Source organism: Heliangelus exortis, chromosome 4, assembly GCF_036169615.1.
Source record: "Heliangelus exortis chromosome 4, bHelExo1.hap1, whole genome shotgun sequence".
NCBI lineage: Eukaryota > Metazoa > Chordata > Aves > Apodiformes > Trochilidae > Heliangelus > Heliangelus exortis.
Window position 1 is genome coordinate 16342719 of NC_092425.1, and position 25818 is coordinate 16368536.

General features: G+C 40.7%; 1 protein-coding gene across 3 annotated transcripts; it reads right to left on the minus strand.

Moving 5' to 3' along the window:
- Nucleotides 1-308: 308 nt before the first annotated feature.
- Nucleotides 309-20950, minus strand: MFAP3L (microfibril associated protein 3 like). 3 transcript variants are annotated; one of them, XM_071743174.1, is made up of 3 exons: nt 20827-20950; nt 8028-8429; nt 309-4789 (listed from the first exon to the last, which is right to left on the minus strand). In XM_071743174.1, the coding sequence occupies exons 2-3, from the start codon at nt 8308-8310 to the stop codon at nt 3927-3929; spliced, it is 1146 nt and encodes a 381-aa protein (XP_071599275.1). In that variant the 5' UTR covers nt 8311-8429; nt 20827-20950; the 3' UTR covers nt 309-3926. The 3 variants fall into 3 exon arrangements, with proteins under 3 accessions (XP_071599275.1, XP_071599273.1, XP_071599274.1); XM_071743172.1 differs by having other exon boundaries at nt 309-4792; XM_071743173.1 differs by lacking the exon at nt 20827-20950 and adding an exon at nt 20451-20813 and having other exon boundaries at nt 309-4792.
- Between the last annotated feature and the right edge of the window lie 4868 nt (nt 20951-25818).

Below are 25818 nucleotides of genomic sequence, written 5' to 3' on the forward strand. Positions count from 1 at the left end.
TGGAAATAGTGGACAAAAACGTCCACTGACTGGAAGAGCTGACATGCTTCCAAAGTGAAAATGAGCAATTGATAGGCTATTGATAACAGCACCAATTAACATTTGGGTCTATATTCTGAATAATGACACAGCTCTCTCTTGGTTTATTACAACTTTCTTTCTAGGTAAATAGATGTTTCTGTTGATGAAAGTTTCTGTAATAATAGCAGACGTACAATGAATGATAATTTTTTCTTCCACCTGAACTGAAGCTATGGTACACTCTTACTAGAAAACCATCATCTTGCAGAGCATGTACAAACTCAATATACTCTGTGCAAATTCTTTATTGAAACAATGATAAATTTACAAGCTGGATCACATTTCATTTTGCCACTTCAGCATGAACTGGTCTCTGTGGTTTATGGCTGCAAACTATAAAATCATAACAGTTATTTAAATTAAAATACAGTAACTGTTTCTCAAAAGAACACATTCATATTTGTCTTACATTTTTTGTAAAATCAAAAAGGATTTCATAATATATGAAACATAACTTAAGATACTTTAGTGCAAGCATTTCCTGTGCATCTAAGAAGCTTTCATTTGTCCCACTAAGTATGGCATACTTAAGAGGCCGACTCTTAAAAATAGCATGCTACCAAGATACTCCATAAAAACTTTTAAAATTCGACACTGTTAACACTTTCCAGAATTAATTCATCTGAATCAAGCTGACTGTCAGAAAGCTCAGGTTATACATTACAGTACTTTTGTCAAAAGGTAACTGCAAATCAAGGAACTGACATAGTATGTACATTAGAATAAAACAGGCACTGATTGTAAAAAAAATCAACATCTGCCTATGTATGCCATTCTACAAGTCTTACAATTATACAGTAATTTTTTAAGCACAGGAGCAAACTGCTGTGCCTTACCTCATACCATTAAACCTGCATAAAAATGCTGATATATGGATTCTTTTAAATTCTTTTAATGACCTCAAAAAATGACTGAAGAGTAGGTTTCATCACAAGCATACTAAATCAGAGAACAAAGAGGGATCAGCAGTAAACAAATGCTGTTCAAAAAGAAAATGGTGAGTAAGTAGATAATGAGTACTATGTTCAAGTCGTCTGATTATTATGGTCTTATATTTAGCAAAAAAAGAATAAATGTAAAATTCAAATACGATCCCGATTTCTCATGCTGCAGAAATCTAGTCATGGTTCATGAAGTTTTGGCAAAAAGATTTAAAATTATGTGAATGCATCTTGCAAATCTCTTTTCCTTTCTAAGCCTGGTTTGGTGTTCCTTATGCTTTTAGAGCACAAATTTAGTTGGACTGGATTTTGCAGATGCTGAGTATTCTAAGAACCATAGGTTTTTGGTGATATAATAAGCAGAAAAGTGTAACAAAAGGTGTGCATAGTCCAATGATGAGAACATATCACTGTAATATCCCCAAAGTGCTTAAGCTGCATGAAAATACGTAACAATGCAAATGTTAATGTTTTCTACAAGCCATGTTTAATTTTTTGTATTTGTTGATTGTGTTCTTACACCATAAACCAGCCATTGCCTAAGAAATACTGCAGGACAGAATCATTTGTAAGCGCACAGCCAATAAGTCTGGAGCAGGAAAGATGGGGTCTTGCTTCCCATCTGTTTCCCACAAAGGAAGTGCCTGCAAGCATGTAAAGAGCTGATACGCAGCACATATGAAAACAGCTAAAATACATTACCAGAACCATTACAATCTGTATTTTCTTCAGATACAGTGCTGCTCTACTTTTATTCCATAAATACCACAAAGTTAAGTATCTGAAGAATTTATAGCATGCTGACCTTTGAACTCCTCTTTCTGAGTAAATGCAGCTCCAGCAAAGCCAAGGTTCCCTTTGACCTTGCAACTGCTGAAATTCAGCTTTACAGCTATTACGTGCATCAAATCCAAAAATCTGTTGTTCATACATGATGTGCAATGTATATTTGTGTTTATTTCATAAACATGCTCTTGGGGGGCAACCTTTGGAAAAAATAATCTGAACCTTCAAGAAAGTTTACACAGAGATACTGAAAAAAAGCCTATGGGGATAGTTTGCTCTCAAATGTTTCTCAATAAATAAATAATAAACAGGCTGGAGGACAGCCTGAGGGCAGCAGTCAGGATCAGAACTGCCTGGTCCAATCACCATGTGAATATATGAAGGAGTCTTATCTCTACTGTAAAAAGTTAATAATGAAAAAACAATTTGGACTCAGACAAGAAGTTAACAGTTTGCATCAGTAGTATTTTCAATTGCACTGGTCAGAAGTGAGGTTCTTTATTTTATTCTATCTAGCCTGTGTTTGAGACTTATATTGCTTCATTGGAACGAAAATACTTACTTTGCCCTTTCATGTTTCCTTTATGCATATGCATTTTGTACAGATGCCTGCAACTGTGGTGAGCAGAAATGTAGATTAGGCAACTACATGCTGTTATTCTTTCTTTTTCACAAGTCAGTTGCAAAATCTAAAGTCTGTTATTAAATAGGTATTTTTTTTAATAACCATGTAAAGGAAAATATAGAGCCTTCTCTGTATCACCTACATAGCTTGGGATGTTCCTGTAGCACACTGCTAGTGACTCTCTGAGGAACACAATTTGGAGAAGGTTTTTTTATTGTCTGTCTGTAACAGAAATTATCACTTCCTTTCCACTCCTGGCAATTTCTGGCATAAATGTTGATCTTTTTTAATGCCACAATTGCTGTGATCATTAAAGCTTTACAGTGGTAGAGTCTCATGTACTCAAGCAGCAAACATCCTACATAGGTAGGAGGTTGTTAAAATACCAAAGCAATTATAAGACAGTTAAGAGTTTATGTGATGGTCATTGTAATTTCACATGACACCTGACTATATTTTTTTGCTGTTGTTTTTAGTTTGGATGACACACTTTCCAACTCATGCTTAAAGATGAATTTAGGCTTCATCTTCAGAATACAAATCTGCAATAATTGAGAAACCAAATAAAAGGGTCTTCTGCCATTTCAGCCTTGTCATCAGCTGATTACTTCCATTTGCAGGACTCTTAAGAAACCTGCATAACATCTAGAAAGGTAGTGCATGCTTACTCCTACCAAATTGCTGCAAAACAAGACATCTTGCATATTTTCAGCTGTGTTCCATATAAACTTCTGTCAAAATAAAAAATGCTCAAATATTTGCAAGAAAACCCTGCAGAGAACCCTTCTGTTCCACAACAGTTGGACTGCAACTGTCTGTAAGATGTTTACAGGCTTTCTCATCTGTAAAATACAACTTAGAGTTGTTTCTCTATGAGGAAAAAACCAATTGTTAGCATCTTCATTACAGGGAAAAAGGAAAACTATTTCCCTTGTGCCTAAGCAGTGTGGTTTTAAATGACATGGAAACATTTTAACTTTCTTTAATAGCTCTCTGAATCACAATGGAGCTGAGCAAACAGGCTGTGTAAATGGGATCTATCAGGATTTTATTTGGCTACAGGAGTGCTGCCTCTTGGGCAATATTTCAGATTCACAAGATAATATTAGCAAGAATGCAACAGATGGAAATAACAAGAGTGAAGGAGGAAAATGAAAAGCAGTTTAAAGTTTAGTAAGTTCAAGTGTCCTACAGCAAAGACTACCAATGACTTCCAAGAGGCCACTACAGGTGACTTCAACCTAGGAAATGCTGAGGTAAATGTTTCTTGGAAATACTCCTAATTGAAAAGAGCAATTAATATTAATGTAATAGCAATTACTCTGCCATACATCATGGTACACTGAAGTCAAACCAAGAAGAAAGTGCCAAACAATCCACATACATGCTTTTGCTATGATAGTCTCCTGGTAAGGCTTAGCGGCAAGTACAATATGTATTTTTAAAAGAGCTCCACCTGATTTTCCTGCTATGCATAGATTCAGGAGAAACTATCATACATGGCTTTCATATATAACACATGTATTTTTGTCATTTGCCAGTGCTGTGTCATCAGAACTGAGTTCAGCCGCAGGCTCAGGAAGGGGCTCTGCAGGAAGTGCTGGTGTTTGAGGAGGGTCTTCTTCCTTGGTGTCCAACTGCATGCTTTCTTGTGACTGACCGTCCACGCAGTCCTTTCTGGACAACGGGTGAACTGATACCTTTATTGCAATCTGTTTAGGTGGCTCATGCAGTGAGGATGCATCAGAGTCAGCTGTGGGAGAGTCACTGCGCTTCAAAGCATTTGGGATCATGTACATCTCATCAGTTTCAGTGGTTTCCTGGCCTTCTGCTGTCTGCCGTACAAAATTCTGCCCTTGCTCCTCCAGACCAACAACCTCCATAATTTCTTCCATTATAGTTCTGCAGTTCATGATGAGAGGTGGCAAAGGTACACTCCGAGCAAGCTCTTCAATATAGCGAGCAAATTCCATGGTCTTAAACTGGGTCACTTTGGCAAGCTCAAGCGTTTTGGCTGAAGTGATAATTGGGATACGCTTTGCAATCTCAAAGGCTTTCTGGAGTTTCTCTGCTCCTTCTGTTCTGAAGAATTCATTGATTGCTTTCTCTGTTTTCTTTAGATGACTGCTCATCATACACAACCGAGTAATGTTTAGTATCATAACAATTGTAAAAGCTACAAGGCAGACAATCATGTAATAGATTCCCATATCTCCGGAGGTAAAAACAACCCTCAGTGTCACAGTATTGTTAACACTGCCATACATATTGGATGCAACACATGTGTATTTACCTCTGTCTTCGAAAGACACGCTGGTAATGTTTAGTAGCCCATTGTCAAGAAACCACCATTTTCCTGCTGGAAAGGAGAGAGTAATTTAGTTAGAAGAATTCTGTTCCATGACAATGCATTTTCTTAAAACTGGGTTATTTTTGATGTTTTGTTACAGTATCTCATATGATTCTGTTAATATAAACTTTAAAAATCCTAAAATTTCAGACAAGGTATACTACACTGCCTGCCCTCTGAGGTGTTCAGAAACTAATTTTGAAATATGATTTTTAAAAAAAGGAAATAGGGCAGTAGGAGTACGATCGATGGGAAAGAGAAGAGCCATGACCAATTAGAACATCTTGTTTGCCAGTATGATCTTCTATCCACCATGATGGAACCTCTTTTATTTTTAGGAGTCACTTCTGTCAGTATAATATAATTGATATCTACATGTAATTGTACAAATACATTTCATATTCTTTGAACCTGGCAAAGCAGAATAATTTAGTCACTAAACTCAGTGTGAAACAGCATGTTGAAATCCAGAGCTCCTACCACTGCTAAAGTGATTTAAGATCCAGGTAGGTAGTTTGTTTTTCCACTGTATATGGGAAACCAATTAGATTTTTAGTTTTCAGAAGTGAACTTCTTTTTCATTCAACAATTGCTACTATTTAAGAGCTGAAGATGTCCATTTTTGCTTTATTTGGTGTGATTTGACTTATTAAATTGCATTTTCACTATAAAAACATTATTCAACTACAACAGGAAAGCCTGGCATCAATTCTTTCCTATATGTAAACACACACTTGAAAGTGTTCGCATAGTGCAGAGAACAGCCAGAAAGTGTAGGAGTGCCTCTGTGCCTTGCAAAAACTTTATACAGGAAGATGTCATGCAAAAGAATTCTTTTTTAAACAATGACATAGGCTGATGTAAGCCAACAAGGTCATATAATACATATTGCTGCTCAGTGGCAGACTCAACTTTTCCAATCTTTGTAATGCAATCCCAAGCCATTCCCAACAGGTGGCTGCTGATGGCAGTAATGGAATTTCAAGAAACTTCTACAGGAAAGAATTTAATGAGTTCACTGATCTTTACTAACAGAAAGTTGGTATTCCTTAAACCCAGTCTAACCAGCTGCAGTTTAAGTCTATTAAGGCAGCTGAGCAAGGACACAGTATCTGCAGTAAGAGGACTAAACATGGCAAAACCCATTTGCAGTGCATGCAGATGATAAGGCAAGAATTGCAGTCCTGCCACAGGTTGATGTATACCTTGCTTCTACGTTTATTTTATCCTTTTGATGGAAGGTCTTTCTTTGTTAAAAAGATGATTCTGGTTTTTTACTTTATTTTTTTCAAGGAAGAATCTGTGGGCAATTCTGAAACTCATTAGTCAAAAAAAGCCTTTAATTCAGAATAGTTATGGGCTTTTACCATTTTGAAAAATTTTCTAATTAAACATGAATTATCCAATTAATTTTTTCTATATTATGTCCAGCAGAAGGTTACGTAGAAAGTATTCCCACGAGATCCCTGCCTCAGTTCCTTTATGGACAGTTCTTAATTACATCTTTTTAATCCACTTACTTAGAATTTTTTAACTTAGCTGAAACACTAGTTTAATTCTTGAAAACAGCTGAATCATTTTGCCTGAAATTTAAAAATATAGAATAAATAAAAAACTCAGTCTAAAGCAGACCTTCACATAAAAAAATCACCCCAGTCTGCTGCTTAGGCAAATTCAAAGTAAAACTCTCTTACAGAGGAATTGTCAGTGTCTTCTTTCTCCACCTTTAGAGTAAGAAAAAAATACAGAGTCGTCGCTTCTCCATTTTTCTTTGAATTTTACTGTTGGTAAATAAGGTGTTTATTAATTGTAAAATGACAAGATGCCTTGATGATGTATCCTGGCTCCAGCTGTTAGAAATGACATAATGGCATTGAACTGTGATGCAATGACTGGGTCTGTGCCAGTGGATCCTGATAGACAGTATAAGCTTAATGAGAAAATAATGATTAGAAAAGGTATCATTACTAGGTTTTGGTAACAATTCAACGCCATACTCAACATAACTATATACACAGTAAAGAAAGGTTTTATGATAGGAGACATTTCTTACAGGAAGACAGTTTCTTGAAGGAAGAAGTGCACTGTTGGAAGTTTAACTTAAGGTTAAACTTTAAGTCTGCAATTTTTACTGATTTGGTTAAAGTTTTTGCTTACCTCCCTAAGTATTTGGGTTAGTAGCTATGTCTCTCAGTTGACTATAAAAAGATTTAATGTTAGATGTCTAACTAAAGGGGGAAAATTCAGTTAGTCTTACTAATACACTCTAGTGCACTAATCACGGTATGTTCACATGACTGCATAAATTGTATCTGAAATTCTGCTTACTAGCTAAAGTAGTTTCTTTCTCTAGCTCTATTCAGGAAATTAAAAAGCACTGTAATGTAAAATATAACCAGTTATGGAGCAAGCTCTTACAGATGCACTATGGTGTTACACATCCAGCAGAGTCAATCATTACTTCTGTCATAGCAGAGTTCTCCCTCAGGTCAGCTATTAGTTAGGCAAGCTATCTTGCATTTAGTATGAATAACTATGAGTTTATTTCATCATACTGTGAACAAAGCAGTCAGTATAGAAGGATTACATGAGCAAAACACCTTCTACCCCCCCTCCCCCCAAGAAGATTAGTATAGTCACCCAAACCTTCCATTTAAGGAAAAGAAGCTTGTGTGTAATTAAGGCCTCTGACAAATGCAACTGAAGTCTTAACTAAAGCCAGAAAGGCTCAAACTTGTCTGTCCTTCTGAATGATGCCCTATATAGGTTTTTCTCTTGGTCATTCAGCACATCTCCTGTTTCTCACCCTTCCATGGCACTATGCATAAAGACAGCAGGCATATCAGGGAGTTAGCTGTGTTGAATTTATGCCAAAAAACTATTCTCATATGTCAAGAGAATCATCCTTTGCTTTGGAAAATAGCTTTTTAGTCTTTTGGGGGGCCAGAGAAGAATGAAAAAGGACAGAATGGAAAACAGGAAAAAAACTCCAAGTCTAGCAATTAAAAGAAGACCTTCTCTAAGGGTCTCAGCTTCTTGCTATACGTTGCTATAAATAAGACATTAAAAAAAATGTTATTCTTTCTTCCAAGTTGCACACAACAAATTTATGACTGCCACTGGGCTTTCATATATTTTCACGGAGGAAAATACCACAGTCAGGCCATGAAGTTCAGGTTATTAGTCAACCTGAGGAAATCAGAAGTGTCCCTGGACTACATCAGCGAGAATACTAAGACCTCACCTTTATTCTCCTCTTCATGGAGCAGCCGCCCATTGGAATTGTACCATTTGTAATGTGGACTAGGACTACCTTGGACATTGCAGTCAATCAAGGCACTACTTCCCTCCTTGACTATAATATGGTCAATGTGGGAGATCACCACAGGCACGGATCCTATGTTCATGTCAGTGTGGTTGAAAGTGCTATTAGTCACATCCTCAGCAGTTGTCAAAGCTGCTAATAAGATGACAAGGCGTGTGGTAGGCAGAAAGTACAAAAAGCGGTGGCTGTACAATATGTTCATTTTCCTTCAGGGGTTTATGCAACTGGCTGGGAGCTGGGCTGTTCTGTTGAACGCAGAGACCCTTCAGGTGAGGAGGTCACAGGAGAGTGTGATCCATGCAATTTTATGTTTGAAATATCCTATAAAATAAATACATAAATAAGTACAATGAGATGGCACATATAAACAATCCATTAATGTGCTCTTTTAAAATAGTGACACATCCATTAATGCATTTTACACTCATCACCTCAGTGTCTTGTTTAAATGCTAATGTTATCATGGTCCTTATTCTTACTGGAAGAAGATGCGTACATTTTCCTGACAATAGTGTTGTTCAGAATGGCAGGCGTGGGAGAAAGCTTTTATCACCTAGACACTTATCAGCAATTTAGCTACAGCAGCAGCTACGCTTCTATGCCAGAAGGTCTATGGATTTTTTGTTTTTTTGTTTTGCTTTTTTTTTTAACATTTGTAAAATCAACAGGAAAAACAAAGGTACATCACATTCAAGTTGTCACTACCAGTTTTGTGCTACACCTCTGTCACATGCATGGCTGTATGTGAATTGTGAAACATGGTGCAAGAATGAACTGTTCCATGAAAGATTTTTGGAACTGATGTTGGATTCCTTAATATACACAATTTTGTCCAAATACAACAGCACATGCAGCAAAACATCTTAGACCATTCACTTTTCTTAAGCTAGTGCATTTTTTTAAGCTTTCTGAGATAGAGTGGAAGAATATTACTGAAGGAGAATATTTACTACTCAATAAAATAATTTCATTGTAATTTTTAGAGCAGATTTAGAAAGAAAAATAGCTGCCAGTGACATAATTATGGGTAAGGTGTGTTCGAGGTACAAATGAAGTTAGGACTTCATTCCTTATGTGGTGTTTTCATTCCTTATGTGGTATTAAACATTTTGCCTGTATACCTTTTGCCTGTATTTACTGCAATATTTTTCCTCAACTAATCATCTACAGTGAGTCCTTTCTTATACGGTGATTTTAGTTTGTGGACAAAGGAGGGAGGTTTACAAATGTGCTCTCTATTGTCCTCATTATGCGCCCACTGAACACAACTGACATTCAGTACTGACTGCACAATGTTGGCTGTGAAATGAGCACCTTTGGAAATTTCACTCACAGTCTATGGGCCACAAATGATGTCAAAATCTCATCAAAATATCTAACTAAATTGGTTTTACTCATATGTTTCTAAGGGAAATAACTACAATTTAGTGAAATATATTTAGTTACAGAAATCTGCCTGGAATCCAAATGCAGGTAACTGTCTAACAAGCTCTCCCCAAATGGACACCTCACTTGCAAAACCATTTCAATGTTATTAAATATCTGGTCGACACCATGGTAACTCAACTACCTTAGCACAGAAAATGCTGATAAGGTTAAGTCAGTTCCATACATAGAGGAAACACTAAAATAAAAACAAATAAACAATCCCCTTCCTGCTTTTCTTCTTTCATAGAATCACAGAATCATTCTGGTTGGAAAGGTCCTTTAAGATCATCAAGTCCAACCATTAACCTAACTCTGCCCAGTCCAATCCTTAACCATATTCCTAAGCAGCTCATTTTAAACAGCTTTTAAACACCTCCAGGAATGGTCATTCAACTATCCTGTTGCAACTATTCCAGTGTTTAATAACCCATTTAGTGAAGACGTTTCTTCTGATATAGAATCTAAACCTCCCCTCCCACAGCTTGAGGCCATTTCCTCTTTGTCCTATCACTTGTTACTTGGGAGAAGAGACTGATCCCCCCTTTGCTACAACCTCCTTTTAGGTAGTTGTAGACAGGGAAAAGGCCTCCCCTCAAGCCTCCTTTTCTCCAGGCTAAACAACCCCAGTTCCCTCAAATACACTTCATAAGACTTGTTCTCTATGTTCTCTACACCCTTCAGCAGTTCCATTGCCCTTCTCTGGACATGTTCCAGCACCTCAATGTCCATCTTGTACTGCAGGGCCCCAAACTGAACACAGTATTTGAGGTGCATTCTCACCAGTGCCAAGCACTAGGGGCACTATGATAATCAGTGCCCTAGTCCTGCTGGCCACATTATTTCTGATACAAGCCATGATGCCATTGGCCTTCTTGGCCACCTGGGAACACTGGTGGCATATATTTAGCCAGTTGTCAGTCAATACCCCCATGTCCCTTTCCTCTGGGCAGCTTTCCAGCCACTCTTCATTAGAAAAATGAAAGACAACATTACTGTCTTTCACTGGTAATATTTGACTTAGATTGTTTTCTTCTCTATCAACTGTTCACTTTAAAGCAATGAACTTGTTTTCATACACATAGATATAACTTTTACTAAAAGAACAAAAGATTTTCCTCCATTTTGCAGGAGAAATAATTACTAGAAATGACAAGCTATATTTTGGGTTTTTTTGAGATAAGCTGCATGCATGGTGTGGATGCCTGTCACAACTCCAAGCCTTCCCCTATTTTTTCTCTGTTTTTCTAATTATTGAATGTGGAAATGCTTGCCTTGAAAAGCCAGAATAATTTTTTTTTTTACTTTAAATTAATATGCAAATATCATTTGTTGTATTAAGCTCTATTAACAAGGAGTTAGGCATTCCCAGTTATGCAAAGTGTGTAGAGCCTGCGCCTTTAAAGTTCAGTACACACAGAGTCTGTGTGAATCTGTGCTTTGGAAAAAATCCTTCAGTTCTGCCTATTCACTTCAGTAACTATTTACATCTCATTTCTGCTACTCCATTAAGCTTGGAGACAGCCATTTTTTATGGCTACACATATTCACTCCATAAAATGTTTCTCTACAGTGTTATAGATCTGCATTGCGCCATACAGAAAAGCCAGTGGACGCGTCACTCTTCCTGGCAAGGCAGCAGGAACAAAGAGTGCCTGGATTAAGACAATGGGAAGGGCAAAAGAACAACATAAATTGATTAAGCTTTGTGTTGCTAATTACTGACTCTAGCTTGTTATTACTATATTTGAGCCTACTGTATTTTCTGATTGCCATAAAAATAAGCAGTAATAAAAACGGATGATTAGTATGAAGAGCAATCTGCATTCCAGAAGGAAAAGAAATAGCATCACCCGTGCAGGTGAACAGAAAACATGTAAGGGACGATCCACAGTGTATTGGGAAGCTCAAGGCCCTTGAGCTAAATCCCTAAAGCACAGGGATGCCATGGATGGATGTTTGGGGAAGTTCCCCCTGATTGGAAAAGGGGAAGCATAACTCCATTTTTGAAAAGGGAAAAAAAGAAGACTCAGGGAACCACAGCCAGCCAGTCTCACTTCGTGTCTGGCAAGATCATGGAGCAGATCCTCCTGGAAACTATGCTAAGACACATGGAAAATAAGGAGATGACTGGTGACAACCAACATGGCTTCATTAAGGCCAAATTATGCCTGACAAATTTGGTGACCTTCCGTGATGAGGTTACAGCACTGGTGGATAAGGGAAGAGCAATTGATGTCATATAGCTGGACTTGTGCAAAGCATTTGAAACTTTCCTAAACAACATCCTTGTGTCTAAACTGGAGAGATGTAGACTTGATGGATGGACCAGTTAATAGATAAGAAATTGGCTGGATGGTGGAACTCAAGAGTTGCAACAAGCAGCTCAATGTCCAAGTAGGAACCAGTGACGAGTGGTAGTCCTCAGGCATTGGTAGTGGGATTGGTGCTATTAAACATCTTTGTTGGTAGCATGGGTAGTGGGGTTGAGTGTACCCTCAGCAAGTTTACTGATGGCACCAAGCTTTGTAGTGTGGTTGACACACTGGAGGGAAGGCAGGTCCTCCAGAGGGACTGTGACATTCTTGAGAGGTGAGCCCATGCAAACTGCCTGAAGTTCAGTAAGGCCAGATGCTTGGTCCCACACATGGGTCAGGGCAATCCCAACCACAAACACAGTCTGGGCTGAGAATGGATTAAGAACAGTCCTGAGGAGAAGGACTTGGAGGTGTTGGTTGATGAGAAGCTCAACATGAGTTACATCACAAAGTCAAGGGAGGTGATTCTCTCTGTCTACTCCACTCTTGTGAGACTCCATCTTGAGTACTTATGCCCCAGCATAAGACATGGAGCTCTTGGAGAGTCCAGAGGAAGACCACAAAGGTGATCAGAGGGGTGGAGCACTTCTCCTATGAGAACAGGCTGAGAATGTTGGCATTGTTCACTCTAGAGGAGAGAAGACTCCAGGGAGGCCTTATACTGGCCTTTCAGTACCTTAAGGGACCTACAGGAAAGCTGGAGAGGGAGATTTTCCAAGGATATGTGGTGATAGGATGATGGGTAATAGTTTCAAGCTGAAAGAGGTAGATTTAGATAAGATATGAGGAAGAAATTTTTCACGGTGAGGGTGGTGAGACACTGGCATAGGTTGTCTAGAAAAGCTATGGATGGGGCTCTAAGCGATGTGGTCTGGTGGGAGGTGTCCTTGCCCATGCAGGGGGATTGCAACTAGATGATCCCTTAAGGTTCCTTGCAACTCAAACGATTCTGTGATTCTACAAAAGCACGTCATGGCAGTGACAATGTGAAGTCAGCTGATTCTTTATGGCTACCTGTGTTTAACTCAGCTTGTGAAAGCACTAACTGTACCTTTGTGCAGTGGTAACATATGTGACTGGTGTGTAACATGGTCAAAGGGCTAACTCCTTGTCTGAAAGCAACAGTGATTCTCTCTGGTACAGAACTGAATCATAAATAGCTGAAGTAAATGTTAAGAAATAGAGCCAAATAATTTATGTCTACTCTGGAAGATTCATACCCACTCCTGTCACTCCTGGAAATGTACCTTCCCATGTCTGTTCCTGGAATGAAGAATATTAAGAAAACACTAAATACCTCTGCAGATGCATTTCTGCCTGAAATAAGTAAGTTTCATGGCTAGTACGAGGAATAGCCAGGCAGCAGGTTTAAAGTAAAATGTTTGGAAAGGGTGGCTACTGCTTTCACATGACATCCAGGGAAGTGCTCTTGATAGACACTTCAGTATGATGGAGGTGTGAGGGAGAGATCTCCCTCGAGAACAAGTGTTTTAAGATTCAAGTTTAGACAAATGTTCCCAGGGAAACTAGGAAGTGACAGGGAATCTTTTCTTTGGTGTGCATCCTCTGCACTTACTGGGGAACAAAAAAAGTGGAAGAAACCAACAAAGATTTTCTTGTTCTCACCCAGCAAAAGAAAGCTAAAGGGTAGCCATGCAGGGACCTGCATGTCCAGGACACTCTGCTAACTTGTTGGGCAGAACCAAAAATGCTGGAGTCAGATTAGGAAAGCAAGAAGAAGCAGAGAGTGAGCACGGGAAGTAAAGAAAATGTGCTCTCACTAGAGTGATTCAAAGGGAGATTTCCTGAGTTTCTCTCCTACTGCTTTGCTGACAGCACAATAGCAGCCTGAGGATATCAGGGAAAACAAGCCAGCTGCTTTGTTAAACAGAAGTGATGTAATGGGTTCCGATTCAATCACACCAGTAAATAGGGAAAAGGTTAAGGAGACAGAAATAGTATGGTAGTGGTATCTGCCCACTTCTGGGAAGAAGCAAGAGAATCCAGAATACTGGAGAACTGAGCATAGAGCTGTCACCCTGGATCTTGGCCATGAGAAGTGGTAATTAGCTGTGCCTATGATAAACCTGATGAAGGCAGCCAAAATTGTAACCTTATACTTTGACTCAAAGTCAGAGAAAGCTAGATTGACTAGACTAAAACAAAGATTCTTGTAATAACTTCTCAAGACTGATAGTAACACAGCATGCAAAAGAATGACATCTGCAATACTGAGCATCACTCTGTAGGAACACAGTTTTTCCACAAAAGGATCACTATAAAAAATGTTGAATTTCTGGTCATGGAAAGAATACAAATGCTCCTTTCTCCCACCCACAAAGCACATGAGCTACCAATAAGACATTTTTTTTAAACTGTGGTGCATGGAAAGGAAAAAGAACACCCCTGGCTATTCTGAACAACCTTTTCCACCCAAGACTGTAGTCAAGGACAAGCTTACATCCCAAGGTGGCATCAGAGGAACCCCCAAACCCTCTTCCATCACCTAGAGCATACATATAGATAACTTACCCTGTTGGATTGTATCTGTAGCAACATTTGCCACTGAAAGATGGTTGCCAGGCATCCTTACTTTAAAGAGTTTGGTTTTCTCTTCCCCAACCCAAACTGTATAAAACTGAGTATCTGGAAGTAATAGATTTACTGCTTACAAGATTAACTTCTGAGGAAAACTGCACAAGCCATATGAGGGAACTACAGACAGGACTGTCTTCTAAGTAACAGCAGTTCTACCATGCTCTCTATGCATTTCTATCCACAGAAGTTCCCTGGAATGTTCCCCAGAACAAGTACACCTGCAGGGTGGTGGTATTACTCCTAACTATGTGAGACAGCAACAAAAACTGAGGTTAAAACTTCTCTATACAAAATCAAGCATCAATCTAAACAGAAGACATTTACAGCTCAGACTGGCTGGGAACATTAACAACTCAGAGATATTTTATGATTGTCTTTTTTTTATTTATTTTTTTTTTCCTCTTGCATGTCACAGATGAGTTTGCTTCCCAGTATTACTGCCACCAAGGAAAATTACTGTGGTGTGGGTGAGGGGCTTTGTTCATAAGTACTGCCTTTGTGCATAAGAGCATGATGACAAGGCACAGAAGAATAGAAAAGGAGAGCAGTGATGCATACCTTTTCCTGGCTCTCTCAATTCTGGAAGACTGGCCAGTTCTTATTCTCAGAATAATGTGCAATCCTATTAACTGTGAGGTTACTTAATTCAGACATGAGGCACAAGAAACCAGCTTATTGTGTAAGGCATACATTCTGTTCCTATAGCTTCAGCATCCCAATGCCATCTGGCTTGGGTTGTTAGTTATCATGGAAATTAAATAATTTTCATTCTAGTTCTCATTTTCTATAAATAATTATCAAGGGTGATGCTACAAAAAATAGAAATAAAACCTAATTCCTTACTATTTAAAAACTACTTGTGTCCTTCTCTAATTTCCATGGGCAATGCCTTTACAGGGCAAGCAAAAGTAAAAGTCAACAGGTTTTACTGGAACAGAAATGCAAAAGAAAGAACCTATGTATATAGAAGGTGGGAAGCTCACTGCCAGTTTATAAGACTTAAGAGTGAGAACCACATATTGAAAAGTTAAGCTGTTAGAGTCCTGACAAATGGATGAAATGTTAGTGATTTACAACTATCAGAAACTTTCTGACTTATTTTTCTAGTACTTCGCTAATCAATAAAATATTAAGGCTTGGTTCTGAAAGAGCTGCTCTTTTCATTATCTTTGCAGGGATTCCAGTGTTTCATAACTTTATAGCTTTCTGCTTCTCTGGTTATGTTGAACAGGCAACACGCTGATGATGTTTACAAAATGATGGGATTCCTTCTACACATCTAGACTGGGGCTTCCCAACTGGGCAGCACCTCCCAGCTATGTGGGTGTTTCAGCTGCTTTCAGCTGCCCAGGAATCTCTTAGAAAATTGTCAGAGCTGAACAGTACTGCCCCAGACACCTATGCTCAGCCACCTGCTGTCACACTTGCTGCCTTCAGCCACCTGATGTGAGAGTACAGACAAGACAGACCCACGCTCCTCTCAGAGGTGCACAGTGAAAATACAAGACACAAGGGACCCAAGCTGAAACAACCGAAATTATGATTAGTTATGAAAACATTTTTAAGCAGGTCAGTCAAGCCCTGCAACAGGCTGTCCAGAGGGGCTGTGGAATTTCCATCTTTTGAGACGTTCGAAACGTGACTTAGACACAATCTGAGCAAACTACACTGTTGGATCAGCCCCTTCCCACCTAAAGAAACTCTAATACTCAAGAAATTCAAGAATTGCCTTGGAGAAGTCAATGTGAAAATAATATAGCTAATATTAAAAATTTCTACATGGAATTCTGGGAGACTGCTTTCATGATACCCTTCATAATCTTTCTTATTTTTGAGTAGCAGTATTTCCGAATAATGAGACAGGCTGAGAGTGTTGTCCATAGGCTGAGAAATATATATTTGACCGTTTTCATTATACTTATAAGTAAGTGCAATGATAAGTCCTTTCCACCACAAAGAGAGGACTTATTTCCAGCCTAGGTAACCAATGAAATATCACTTACTTGGGACGTCTGCAATAGCGAATGTTGGGTTTTTTTCCTACATGTAGATAGTTAGATCCTAAAGCTCGTGAGCTATTATCTGCTGACAGGTCTGGCTTCTTGAAGCTAGAGTATTGTCAGTATTGGTGAATCTAATCTTCAAGTAGAATAAAGCAGAAATAAGTAAGATTCAATGACAGACTAAGATAACCTTTCAGACTACTGACTTTAAAGAGTAGATGAGTAAAAAGAGAAATTAAAAATATGCACAATATTGAATGGTGTAGATAAGAGTGATGAGGCATATGTATTTACTGCTTTTCATAATACTGAAATGAGACAAATTTCAGCTAAACTGAGGTAAAAGATGGGGCAGTGGGAGGAAAAATTTTGATTAAAAATTACTAGACTGCAGTCCCTTGCCACAAGATAATATAAAGTCTGAGAATTTAGGAAGAGTCAGGAGACACTCTATATAATCTACCTCTATATATTACCCTCAGTAATCTATCTAAACCATAGGTTATAATCGTTTATGCAGAAAGTGAGGACTTAATAGTCTTCTGTGTATCCATTGTCCTCTGAGTGCGTGGCCCTAGGCAGTGAACAAGAATGGCTGTCAGTGTGGCAACTAGAAGCCCTTTTCTAGGACTCCTGTTTAAAAGAAATCATAACAAGCCTATAAATTAATTTTATGTTTTGTAGGCACTGCTAAGCTAATGCAGGCAAATATTTGTCAACTTGTTTTGCAGAGAGCCAAATGATAACAAAAGAAAAAAAAAGGAAAATTCAAGGGCTATAGGTTATTGTGCTATTAATGCCAGAAACTGAGTAAAATTTATAATTAATATCTTTTAAAGTAATTTGCCCTAAACACATCCAACACCATAGGGGGCAACAAGGTAAAGTTGGCGTCCGTAAATATTGTTACTAGTTTCAGGGTTCTATAGCATATCAATAAACAGCAGCAAGAAAGCACCAGGCAATAAGGTGATTCCACATTTTTTATGTGTGATGGAAAATGAATGCTATATCCAGACTCTTGGTGCAGGGAAAGAAGCACATGACATTCTATTCAATAGTGGTACAATGAAGGAGTTCTTCATGTTGCCTTTATCAGTGTGTAAATGTTTTAGAATATTTTTACTTGAAATTTCTCCCCTAGTTTTGCTTCTCTGAAGGAGGCGCATCATGAGGGTAACTCCTCCTGAAGTTTCAGGTCTTGATATTGGAAACTATCAAGCATTTGGTGTCCTAGAGACTTTCAAGACTCCCTTCAGTTTAAACATTTGGACCTGTTGATTTAACCATGTCTTTGACTGGTCTGATGTGCATGCCACTCATTTCTGTGAGCAGAGACACTAATCCACCAACCTAAAAATTAATAGGTAGGTAATTATTGGAGAGGTTATTTAAAAGTACCTCAAGAATGCCAAACCTCTGAAAAGTTCTCTTTTGATGTCACAGCTCCTGCAATCACAGCATCTCTACTGTATTGAATCAACTTTTGTGAAATATACTGAAGTAGCAAAACCACTCAGGCAACTTGTAGTTCATATGTGCGTTTTTATACAAACTGAGCAATTAAGGTATTCTTAATTGCTCTTAATTCTCTATTCTGGAGATTTTCAATGACTGAAAATAAAAGGAGATGTTTTATATTTAGTGAAGAAGCCTGCTGTTTTTAACCAAGTCAGGTACTGTGGTGGAAATGTCCTACTGAGTTGTGGGCCACACAGATCATAAAGCAGATTCTACGCTATTGGTAGTGGAGTCTTCTTCAAGCCCAGCTTTTGTTTTATTAGCCATGTGCTCTACAGAAATTTCGACCTTGCAAATGAAGACTGTTGTGATAGCTCTTTCTGTGCATCACATGGTCACACATATGACACAGCAGTGCACATATACATGCCCTGGCCCTGCATGTCTTAAATATATCAGCAGAAACTTTTTCTTGGTATAAAACTCAAGAGTGGTGGACTTAAGTCAACTAAGCATTAAGTTTGGGCTAGGTAGGTTATTCTTCCATATATGATGGTCCTCTTCCAGACCATGGTATTTACACACATCTGCAGAGTTCCTTGTCTGTGACAAACAGGTACTATTCATCATAATTACTTTTACTCTGAAATAAGAGAGTCCACTACCGAAAATTTCTTACATAGCTAAATCAAAACTTGTTTGAACTCCTCTGTCTTGACACAAATAGGCACAAATTTGTATGCCCTTTGCAGACTTCTTGAAAGATGGAACATGCAATGCTTTAAAATGTTGCTACATATTATTTTAATTATAGTAAGTGGTAAAGAGTAACAGCATCTTCATTGTTTTGGAAATTATGTTTCTAAGATGTTAGATGATAACAGAATTAAATAACAAAATATTAAGACTACAGAGAGGAACACAAGTCTGTATGGATGGATGGCGGCTCAGAATCGCAGAAATGAAAGAATTCCAGGAAGTATCCAGGAGCTTAGCCTTACACCACAATCTTTTGGGGACACATTAATATAGTCCAGGATATCTCAAATGAGGATCACAGGTGTTTGTGCCTGCAAAAATGTCTCGTTAAGGTGCAACTTGCTGACAGAAAACAGATCCCACTGGCCAGAGCTCAGTGTGGGTTAGTTTAGGTCCTGGCAAGCTCATTCTCCCTGTTAAAAACTGCACCCAAATCTCAGTAATGCCTTGCACTTGCAAGAAGTTTAAACCATAAAAGAAATGTCAGTACCCACATTCCAAACTTTCTAGGCAAAAACTGAAATGGAGATGGATTGGTTTCGTTTTACTGAAATACCCCCAGCACCCACATCATGGTGTCACAAATGTGACCTTCCTCTAAACTGTATGTGGGTGGCTTTGCATATTCCTGTTGATTGGTTTTCTTTTGTTTTGTTTTTTGTTTTTTCCCTTGGCTAAAGTGATGAATACAGTTTAACCAGGTTCCTGTGACAAAGCCACCCCCCTCCTCCCTGTTAGAGCACCTGCCTCATGGCAAGGAGGCAAAAGGGATGGGGCAGAGTGGCAAATGGAGTTGTACAATACACATCACTTCAGAATTCACTCCATGCTTCCACAATGTGTTAAATGTTTTAAGAGCAACTGATTTTATCTCTAAGCTTTCAGGATGGGAAACATGCCTTAGATGAAACCACATATCACTCTATTTAAGTAGAAAGAAAGCCTTTATTATTGTGTGGATGTTCTGCTGTTTGCCTAAGCCTCTGACCATTTCAAAATCTCCAGAAAAAAGAAGTGTACAATTACACTCCAGCTGCGTAAGCTGTGCTCAACATCAACTGATGCTGACATACTGCAGTCTAGATGACAAGGTTTTCTAATAGAAAAGGATTCCTACTAAATCAACCACAAATACATCAGTAATGCTCTTGCTAACTGTACATACTAAGTCAGACAAAAGATCCCTACCATGCAAACATCATCTCCATTGAAACGAGAACTGCTGTATTTTATCCTGCTTCGGTGAAGAGAGAAATTCTTCCATAAAGTAATGGCTCTAAAAACCTAGAACACTAATTTTTTTTTTTTTTTTTTGCATTTTAACTCCTTTGTGTTTTTCCCTTTGAACTAACTTCACAGTCTCTCAGGTAAAAACATATCAAACTAGGTCACATTTAGATTTTTGCATGGCTTACACTATTGGTACTTTTATTTCCGGAGCAGAGTTATCAGGGAAGCTCCATTTGAGATTCTTCAATTTAACAGGTGAAAAAGGACGGGTAGGCAGCGTAGTCTCTTACAAGACTCTCTCATATGCTGTTAGAATTGCCCCGTTAAGAAATGGCATTTGATAGCTATCGCAAGACTGTGCTAAAGTTTAAAATTGTTGTTCCCTCGAGGTACTTCTGAAATTGAGTTTTATCTCATGAGACTATCCTGTAAAATAAAAGGGTAATTAAATATCTGGAGACAGCCTTTATTTTAAATCTTTAGCTGCACAATTTAAGCTCTCAGAAGAAGTCAGCTCCATTGACACGGCCTGTGCACTGAATTTACACCTCCCTTTCTCCTTTATAGCGCGGGACAGCAGCGAGCATCCTGACCGCAGGCTGCGGCGGGCTTCCCGTGAACTGCCGGGCGACGACAGCCGCGGAAGGCTCGCCATCCTCTCGCAGGTACGGACACCGTCCCTGCGCTCCGGCGCTCTGGACTCCGCCGGGGCTGCTGGCGGAGGAGCGGCGCGGCGCTCATCGCGGCGGGGACCGGAGAGTTCCGCAGCCACCGCGGCCCCGTGGCCGGTGAACGGGTGGCCGCCAGCCGCGGCAGGTGCCAGCAGCGCAGCGCGGCGCGGCCGTTCCAGGCGGGCAGCGCTTGCCCGGGACGCCCGCCCGGCCGCCCGCAGGGGGAACCGCGGCCCGCGCCCCGCCCGCTCACCTGCTCGCCGGCTGCTCCCGGTCACCCGCCGCTGCCCTGCCCCTCAGCGCGCCCCGCGCAGCACCATGCCGGAACCGGAGCCGGAGCCCGAGCGGAGCGCGGCGACGCCGCCGTGCCGTGCCGCGCCGTGCCGTGCCGTGCCGTGCCGTGCCGTGCCGCGCTGTGCCGCAGCGATGCCCCCCGCTCCGCCGCTGCCGGCTCCGGTAGGGGAAACTAGGTCAGGGCGGCACTGAGCATGCTCGGGGCCGGGCCGGGGGGCGGCCCCGGGGCCCGGCGAGGGGACGCGGTGGGTGGCAGTGCCTGGGGCTGCTGGAACCCGGCGGGCGCCGCTGCAGGGACGTGCGGCGGCGGGAGGCGAGGCGGCGGGGTGTGAAACGAGAGGGCGGCTGCCAGGCTGGCTGGGGGTGTTGGGGCGGGGAGCGGCGGGGGATGTCACCCGCCGCCCCCGAGAGTCCCCTGTGCCCTTGCAGAGCCTGTGGCGCGGCGGCAGCGCTGCCCCGAGCCTGCCGGCGCAGACTCGGCAGACGGGATGCGCACGCCTGTCATCGCATCCCTGCCGAGATGTCTGAAGGAGCAAGGGTTGCAGCAGGGGGAAACAATCCCAACCTGTCTGGATTATCTTGAAAATCAAAATGTCGGGCTTCAGAGCAATGGCACGCGTGGTTTACCTGCTGGTCTTTATTCGTAACGGGATTATGGCACCCAGCTCCTATTTATACCCAGTTTGAGAGAAATTGGCGCTGATTCTGTAGGTATCCAGGAGCTCTGTCGCAAGAGAGTAAAGCTGACTTTTAGCATGAGCAAAACTGCTTGAATGTGGTTGGTGCTACTTGTACAGGCTGTGTAGCCACTAAAAATTGCTTGGGATGTATGCGAGCAGCTGTAGGCAGGAGTCTGGCAGGATTTAGTGTATCTCAGTACTGTCCTGTGCCAGTCTCCTGTACTTCCTGACCTTGTGATAGCAGAAGAGAAAGATGAAGGGCATTTGAGCATCAAGGACAGTGGGTTAAACCATGGAGGTCTTTGTTTCCAGATATTTGTAATTCTCCTATAGCCACACTAGGACCCTGCTCTTCATATCCTCTTTTGATTGCTTCCAGGGCAGTAGCAACTGAAGCTTCTCTGCTCCTAGGAGGAGTAATCAGATCACAGAATCATAGAATCACAGGCTGGTTTGTGCTGAAAGGGACCTTAAGGGATCATCTAGTTCCAACCCCACAGCCACAGGGGCAGGGATGCCTCCCACTAGGCATCCAGCCTGGTCTTGAACACCTCCAGGGAGGGGGTATCCACAACTCCTCCAGTCAACCTGTGCCAGTGTGTCAGCACCATCACAGTGAAGAATTAATTCCTAATGTCCAACTTAAATCTACCCTGAGAAAGCACTGGCTGAAACTGCCAGAAGAACGTGGGTTAGGACTAAATCTCATTGAAGGGGGAGGTGTACACTGACTTGCACTATGGTGTACATCAAGACAGGTCTCCAGCCTGCATAGGGAAAGCCGAAGAAGAACAACAACAGAGGGTTCAGAAATGGAGAGGAAGACCCACTCCAGGGAGAGTTATGCCAAGAGACTGGGCAACTGGACCCATCACCTCGCACACAAGAAGAGCAGTCATGGCTGCAGTGGTTGAACATGGATGCAGTCAGTGGTCAGGAGTGGTACAGGTACTAGGGACATCAGGGCTGCTGACAGCAAGGGCTTCTTTTGTTCAGGGCCTACAGTATGGACAAACTGGAAGACAGTGGCTGGGCAGGGTATAGTTGGTAGGTGCCAAGTGTGGGAATAGGTCAAGAAGTGTGCTTTTTACTCATCCACTCACCCAGCAAAACATTTTCTTGATAGGAGAAGGTGTTTTGGTCATGGGACTTCATTTTCCACTTCCTTGTGACTTCTAGTAGTTTGGCCCACTTGCTGAGCATATATTTTCAATTCTTCCCCTGTTTAAGTACCAGTTTTGAACACAATGGAGTGGCTTTTATTTTTCAGTTCATGATGGAGCAGTTAGAGAACTGCTAGGTTAGTCCCCAGTAGATTGAGTTCCCAGTCTTGCAGACTCCCTTAATTCAGGTAGCACTCTGCTGCTCTCCAAGTGCATGTCTCAGCTGTGTGAAATGAGGTTGAATTTTCATGTTTGGAAAAGTTACACATTTTTCCTTAGTTCCTTTGAAAGTGGCTACCCTTTCAGTCTCCCCAGTTTTTAATGAACATAAACTTGTGTTGCTGGAGACAGATGTAGGAACATGGATGCCCACACACTTGCTGAAGAGGCAGTTTTGCTGAAACTTTAGTCTCCTTCCAGCACTACCGCATCTTGATAAGGCCCCACTGCTGACAGTAAAGCCACTGGATTATTTGCTCTGTGCTTCTTCTCGGAGATCACTATCTACCTATGCTTGGTGTGGCCCATGGTTGCATTCACCATAGCTCTTCTTGGGGCAACTCAGCAGGGAGATGTACCCTACCATGGAAAGTCTCCTGTTGCTCTTCATGGTTTATAGTAGGTAGGAAGTAAGGATTTATAGCACCACAGCACTTAAAAGCAGCATCTACCCTACACAGCTTCCTTGAAATGCACACAGCTTCTATTTATTACTGTGCCTAATCTACTCTTTTTTTTTTTTTAATTTATTTTTCCTAAATATTTGCCAATATCCATTTGGAATGCTGGAATTGCATCAGTATTCTTATTGTCTCAATCACTGTTGAGATATTTATTGTTGCATTATTTATTCACTTACTCCCAGCCACGGGCCAAACCACCTGGTGAAGGAGTAAAATGCCACATTTCCTCTGACCTGGGGGTTTCTTCCCCTTTTGTTTCTTTTGAGAAAGGCTCTGGGCCATATTTGTTCCTCATTTTTCAGTCCATCAGCAACGGTCACTTTAAGTACCAATTTCTGACTGATTTGCTGGTAACACCTTGTTGGCTTTGTCTCCATATACCCAATACCAACCTCTTCCTCTGGGACCAGCCAGTTTCTACAAAAAGGCCGTCCCATTGCCAGAGTTTGGGCACATCCTGCATATTTCCTCACAAAGAACGTATCCTTGAGACACTTTACCTTACCCGTGCCAGGGGGGTTGCACCTTTGGATACAAGTGCCATAGTTTTTCTTTGTTATTGGGCTGCTTATTTGCCAGCTTTGGGTTTCTGTCTTAAAGGTTATGTTACCCCAGAGTTATTAGTCCAGGAGATGTAAGAAGAAACTAGTTATTAGTATTGTTAAGTTCAATGGACCTGTACTCTTTGGAATGAGCATGACCTCATATTAACTTTGATTCTCTATATAGGCAAGAAAAAACTACCAAGGTTCATATTGGTGTTACACAGAATAATATTAGTAGCTCTTGGGACAATTGGGCTCTAAACATGCCCCATTCCCACAGACTGTTCCTTAATTAAAGCTGACTTCTTGACAGTTTTAACTTAAGTAGGGGTCAATGTCCACTGTCCTTCAAGAAGTGCATTCTTTTCCATGTGTGATGGATCTGGGAGCTGATCCCAGCCACCTTCAATGCAGTGTAGAACACTACCAAGTGTTCCTTCCACTTCTCCTTCAGTGGCTTCTCCTTCCTAGTCTAGATGAAGCCAAGACTCCTGGTTAGAAGGGATGTGCGCCAGAGTCCAAGGATAGAGGAGCTGGCTGGTTAAGGCACCTGTGTAGGCATGATGAAACTGATGACAGAGAAAGCAAATATCTTTTAACATCCCTTCCCCTTTGATATGCATCTGTTCACTTCTTATTCCAAAGCTGTTATGGTACCAATATGAGGACCTAGAGAGTCTGCAGTCAGGCAGCACTGCTGAGAGGCACTGCTGCAATAAATGGAGAATTTAATTTGTCCTGATACAGAAGGTATGCCAGGCTCGGCCCTTTTCAGAAGCCCTGTTTGTTAGCAGCCTATTTTCTTATTAGGCCTATGCTGTCACAGACCAACTGTGAATCTTTTCCGCTAAAGGAAACCATTTAAAATGGGGACTGGTATTTATTTTCTGCAGCCACTTCAGTTTCCCTGCAATGTAGAGAGGTTTGACATTAGTGGAAATGGTTTTAGAAAGTGTTCACACAACCAGAATGACCACATTTTATATCCACCTCATAGATACTCAGCTGTCCTTCAGGCGTGTGCCCATATAACCTGGGACACTTAAAAGGGAATTAACTTTGTAGAGTCATTATAAGTGTTTGAAATACAGTGGAGTAGTTCTTGCTGCTTTGGCTGGAAAAGCAGAGTCAGAGAACTGTAGTTTCAAGAAGCTGAAGCCTCATCTACTTGCAGCCAGGTGTTACTAAGTCATACTGGGCTGAGCATTTCCATTGCCAGCATGTAAAAAAAAAACATTTCTGAGATCCTCGGGGGGCATCAGGTTTTCCAGACAGCTGTTTCTGAGGGTAGTCACAACCTGTGAAGATGTTCTCCAAATGTCCTGACTTTTTCAGACTGACTGAAGTGGCACATAATTCCCTTTTCAGAAATCTCTTATTTTGCTCAGTCCCTAGAAAGAGGCTATGACTTAGTTTCCATTATTCTTTTCTGGAGCCAGCAACTCCAGTGGATTCTTATGTTAAATACTGTGCTTTCTGTCTTGTGGTATAACAGTTGTCTAAATGAAGCTCATTTCAAACAAAGCTAATTTTTAATATTGTCTTGAGGTTCAAGATTTTTCATTACCTTATAATATAACTTCTGCATTTTCCAGCTCACATTAGATCATTAAATCCAGTGTGTGTTCATACCTTTTCAGATATTTGTTCATTCTGCTAATTAAATACACCTAACCAGTACTTGAGCCTTTATCCAGGAGCCCTTTCAACTTTAGACTTTTAGCGTTGTGATAAGGTAACCCCGCCATCTACTGGAAAGTCTTTAGTAATGGGCCTTGTCTGTAAACATGGTATGAGGATGTCTACACTTGTTACCTACAAGAAAGGCAACCTCTGTTCTGAAGAGCACAGGCTGATTTATTTCCTGTTGTTGATGGGAA

Coding starts and splice junctions, on each gene's coding strand:
- MFAP3L (XM_071743172.1), bottom strand. CDS start 8,310: ATGAACATATTGTACAGCCACCGCTTTTTGTACTTTCTGCCTACCACA. Junction 4,793..8,027: donor CCATGAAGAGGAGAATAAAG/GTGAGGTCTTAG, acceptor TCTCCTTTCCAG/CAGGAAAATGGTGGTTTCTT.